Source organism: Chenopodium quinoa, unplaced genomic scaffold (genome assembly GCF_001683475.1).
Source record: "Chenopodium quinoa cultivar QQ74 unplaced genomic scaffold, ASM168347v1, whole genome shotgun sequence".
Classification (NCBI taxonomy): domain Eukaryota; kingdom Viridiplantae; phylum Streptophyta; class Magnoliopsida; order Caryophyllales; family Amaranthaceae; genus Chenopodium; species Chenopodium quinoa.
This window is the reverse complement of record NW_018742770.1, coordinates 2,588,591-2,593,939: the sequence shown is the minus strand read 5'-3', so window position 1 is coordinate 2,593,939 and position 5,349 is coordinate 2,588,591. Positions and strand designations below refer to the sequence as shown.

The window sequence follows — 5,349 nt, the reverse complement described above, 5'->3', positions numbered from 1 at the left end:
TATTGACCCGACCTAAATTCAACCCAAATTGTTCCTGACCCGATTTCAAATCACCTTAAATGCAATTAAGACTACCTTATTATTGTTGATCAAAGCATTTTGTCTTGGGATACCAAGTCGGTCCGGGCTAGCAAAAGAAAAGAGCACCATCCTTAAATTTAAGAGTAAAATATTTTCTATATTTGTTGTATGGTCAAAGGAGATAATTATCTTCCTAAATTATAGACTATAGTTCCCTAGTATATTTCCATATATATAATAGTCAACGGAAATAATTAGCTTGATAAATTAAAAATGATAATTATCTATATATTTAGTTGACACGAATATAACCTGACTTGAAAATAACCCGACCTGATTGTAACCAGCAAATTATTGACTTGAACATAACCCGACTTGAATCCGAGTATGACCCAACTTGGAAATGACCCAACCTGATTATAACTCACAAATTATTGACTTGAATCGAACCCGACTTGAACCCGAGAATGACCCGACTTGAAAATGACCCGACCTGATTATAATCCGCAAATTATTAACTTGAACCGAACCCGACTCAAACCCAAGAATGACCCGAACTGATTCTAACCCGCAAATTATTGACTTGAACCGAACCTGACTCGAACGCGAGAATTACCCTAACCCGTTTTAACCCGAATAAAACCCGACTTATTGTTCATTCGACCCGAATGTAACCTGACTTGTTATTAACCCGACCTAAACCCGATCCAAATAAACCCGATAAGAAGTATGACCCGACTAAAGCATGACCCAACCCAAACCCAACCCGCGTAGGTTATGGAATTAATCTGAATTGACCCGAACCGAGTTGACTCGACCCACTCTTACGCGACCCAAACCCGACTCTTTTACCCACATCGACAGCTCTACATATTACCATGGCACGTCTCAATATTGTCCTCTTTAATCGATGATGTAATGTGGCCCCATTCAAAAAAAAAGGATGTAATGTGGCCTATGGTACAATAATGTCGTGCACGCATAAAATATTATTGACCATTAATGTTTCCTCCAGCCCTGTCTTAGAATAAATTCTTGGCTGCATTCTAGTGCAGCCAAGCTAGCTGCAACACCATTAAATGTGAACATATATTACGTTCAAATGAACATACGTTTTTTTTTCTTTCTTATATCTTAATTCTCTTTCTTCTTCTTCCTTAGCTCTATTATTTCTCTCTCTCTTCAGTTTTCTTCTCAATTTAACATTTCTCTCTCCTCTTTACCTCATTTCCCTTCAATCTTTAAAGTTTTCTTCTTCTTTATATAAATTTTTGAGTTACTAATTCGTGTTTTGATGGGTATACTTCTTTCTTTCTAAATCTATGAGTTTCAGATTCAATCATCTGGCTTTATCAAAGAGGAAAGAAATAAATGGAGGAGAGAGAAAGTTGAAGGTCAAAGAAAACAATGGAGGTTTGATTTTATCAATTTGTAATTTATCATGCATGATGATTTATTGTTTGATTGTTTGAAATTATTATGAGTTTGTGATGAATATCAATTAAATTGCTTAATTGTTAATGAATATCAATTGTATTGCTTAATTTGTAGTTATTTTCTTTCTCTCCCCCCCCTCTCTCTCTATCTCTTTCTCTCTCTCTCTCTTTCTTTTGATTTCTAACCATGTTACAAATCAATAATTAATTTCTCTATGATGAATCAAGATTAGATTTAAGGTAGATATTCAATTTTTTAGAGTTTCAATAATTACAATCGATCTTGAATATAATTTGTGTAAAAAAAAATAAACACGTAGGAATTTAAAAATGAACATCTCTAACAAAATGAGCATTTAGTACACAGAAAATGAATATTAAATACATAAAAAATAACATATTTCAACAATTTATTTTATCTTTATTTTTCATTAATAATTATATACAATGAATTTGAACCTTTATGAAAATCAAGTTCATTTTTATATCCTTAATGTTCATAACTTTTTGTTACATGTTCATTTTATAAGTGTTTATTTTTTAATACTAAATTTTCATTTTTATTAGGTTGAAAGTGAAATATAATACGTTGAAAGTTAAATTATCTGAACATTTAGTGTTGAAAATCTGAACAATTTATTATGAATATATAATGTTTCGTTATTCATTACGAACATATCTGTTATTGATTATGAACACATATGACATATAGCGTGATAATTATTTATATTTTTAACTACTGTATTGATGATTATATATTATGAAAATTCTAAATAATTATTATGAACATATATTGTGATGATTATGAATTTTGATTATTTGTTATATTTTAGCGAGTATAGATTAATTGTATTTGTAGAAGACAAAGACTCTGAATTAGTGAAGAAACAAGTAAGAAGTGATGGAGAAGTATATGATATTACAACGAATTTGCCTTTAAGTTGGAGAATTTCCGATGTATATGATCCCAATTTTATGGTTGTATGATAAAGGTTCATTTGTAATATACTAAATGTTCATTTTTTTTTACATGTTCACTTTTTATTACTGAATGTTCATTTTTTTACGTGTTCTTTTTTATTACTGATTTTGTTTTATGTGTTCATTTTTCTAACTAAATGTTCATTTTAAGGTCGTGGTCTAGCAAATTTATGATTATATGATAATCAGATTCATTTTTAATAAATAATCATTTCCTTATAACATGTAAACTTTTTAGTATTAAATGTTCATTTTTTTACGTGTTCATTTTTTATTATTAAATGTTCATTTTTTATTTCATGTTCATATTTTTTTAACTAAATGTTCATTTTTTATTTGGGCCGCGTGTTTTGGGCCTCACTTGTTGTAGCTATCTTGGCTGAGTGCAGCCAAGACCAATTGCTGTCTTAGAGCATGTTTTTTTTTTTATAATACACAGAATAGGGCCTCAAAATTGAGGGCCCAAAATTTCGTTGGTTCAAGTCCAAAAAAAAAATAACTAAATAAATATCTCATCTTTATCATATTCCCGTAAAATATGGCCACCATTTCCAAAACCATATACAAACTCTTCAGATTGTTTCTTCTTCAAATTTAAGTCTACGGGTGTCTATTTGGTTTTTGGTTTGGATTTTGGTCAAACCCAATCCAATCCGAAATAAAATTCGATTTTAAATTTTTAAATTCAATCTGATCTGAATTTCTCATCACTCCAATCCGATATAATCTAAATTACAATTCGGTTATCTGCATCCGATCCGAAAATCCGAATTATAATACGTTTGCAAATTTTTAAGGTCTAAAGTGATTATAAAAATAAAAAAGCAATTATAAATTTGTACACTATATTAATAGTTTAATACAAGTATTGAAAACATAGTTTTACATAATTTATAATAATGTAACTATCTACATAATCTTACATGATTAATATAAATAATCAATATTTGTAAAAGTATGGTTTCATATTTCGGTTAATTCCGTTTTTTGGATCCAAACAAGGTCAATCCGATCCGAAAATCCGAATTAATAATTTGGTTTAAATTGGATTGGATTTCGATTTTTATCCGAATAATGGACACCCCTATTTAAGTCTTTGATTTTAATTTTTAAATTTTCAATTAAAATTAAACACTTTATTTTTTATTTTTATTTATTTATTTATTTTTCTTAATCTCTCTTAATTGTCTAATTCCCTTATTTGTACCCAACTACCACTATTTTTAAGGCAAACTTTAAGCAACAATTTATCCTTGATTATAATTAGGGGTGTTTATAAATCGGTTCAGACCGAAAAAATGGACAGGACCACCTCGGATCGAACCAAATTAATCGGTCTGGTCCGGTCTTTGGGTCTAGAAATTTATTTTAATGGTCTTTGGTCCGGTATAGTCCAAAACCCTATAAAAACCGGTCCGGAATAGATGAGGGGGTGCCGATATCATAGATGGGCTCTTCGAGCGACCGCAAGTGACTTTTGCGTGCCCTGTTAGACAAACCCCCTGAGGCAAACCCTCCGGCTATGACATTGATGCTCAAGTTAGTGTCAGCAGAGCTATGGGTTTCTTGCACTTCCTTGGCGGCCTTGCTTTGCTTATCCTTTGGGGGGGACTTGAGATATCTGTTAAGCTTTCCCTCTTCAGCTAGCTTGTCAAGGGCTCTTTTAAGCTCTCTGCAGTTCCGGGTGGTATGACCGCACTCCTTGTGGTATTCACACCAAAGCTTCTTGTTCCTCTGTTCTATCGGTGTGTTCATGGGGTTAGGATTAGGAAGAATAGCCTTGTGCTTTATGTCCAAATAGATCTCACGCCTATCAGCATTGTACTTGAGTCCTTCATCATCACTCTCAGCCCTCCTCGGCCTTCGATTCCTGTTGTCATGGTAATTATCTTCTTGCTTCCTCTTCCCCTTGTTGTTTGTTGTGGGTGCCTTGCACACCTCACTAGCTTCAATGATCCTTTCATCTCTCTCCATTGCTTCAGAGAAGGTGCTCACCTTGTCATGGACAAGTTCAAACTTCAGCTTGTTAGACTTGAGCCCGAAGAGAAGGGCTGTGAAAGCAACATTGTCTTGGAGGTCGGGTATGAGCTGAGACTCGGTGTTAAACCTCTTGATGTAGTCCTTAAGACTTTCATTCTCCCCTTGCTTCACCGTCATCAAGTGAACGCTAGTCTTTGTTTGCCTACTCCCAGCGATGAAGTGCTTTTTGAACTAAGTGGCCAACATGTCAAACGTTCTTATGCTCCCGGGTAAGGTTGTTGAACAATGTCTGAGCTATACCCTTGAGAGTAGTAGGGAAGAACCTACACCATGAGGCCTCACACCCGGTTTGGACTCCCATCTGTGCTTTGTAAGCGTTCAGATGGTCCGTCGGGTCTATCTTTCCATCATAAGGGTCCAATGTAGGGATTTTGACCTTGGGATGAATAGGAGTATTCATTATCTCCTAGCTGAAGGGGTGATGTTCTTGACAATCCCGAGCCTCCGTGGCCTGGGGGAGGAAGGACGCTCGGGGCTCTTGCTTACTGAACGAGCGGGCTGATTAGTTCCTCTTCTTGGTCTGGAGGTAGCTGAGTGAATCATGCTATCTCGATACCTTGTTGACCCATGCCGAGAGTGAACTCTAGTTCGACCTCTCTGGGGGGTTGTTATCTTCCTTGGAGTTCTCCGTCTTGGAGTTGATTATCTCTCGGGCATCTAGAGTGCCATCCTTCAGCCTTCGGTCATTGATAATCTCTCTAGCATCTCTTGGCCTCCTTGGCTGCCTTGTCTCCCACTGGGGGTCATGGGACTGATCGGGCTGAGAGCGGCGAGATGTCTGATGCTGAGGCCGAGAGGAGGCTTGATGGATATGGGACACATGAGGCGGAGGATTAGGCTGCGGAGCGCTCCCCTTCCTGCCTTGCCCTAC

General features: G+C 35.4%; 1 protein-coding gene across 1 annotated transcript; it reads right to left on the bottom strand.

Annotated features, from left to right (window-relative positions):
• Positions 1 to 3,839: 3,839 nt before the first annotated feature.
• Positions 3,840 to 4,595, bottom strand: LOC110724498. The gene has a single exon (XM_021903921.1). It carries the CDS (start codon positions 4,593 to 4,595, stop codon positions 3,840 to 3,842), a length of 756 nt encoding a protein of 251 aa, XP_021759613.1.
• Between the last annotated feature and the right edge of the window lie 754 nt (positions 4,596 to 5,349).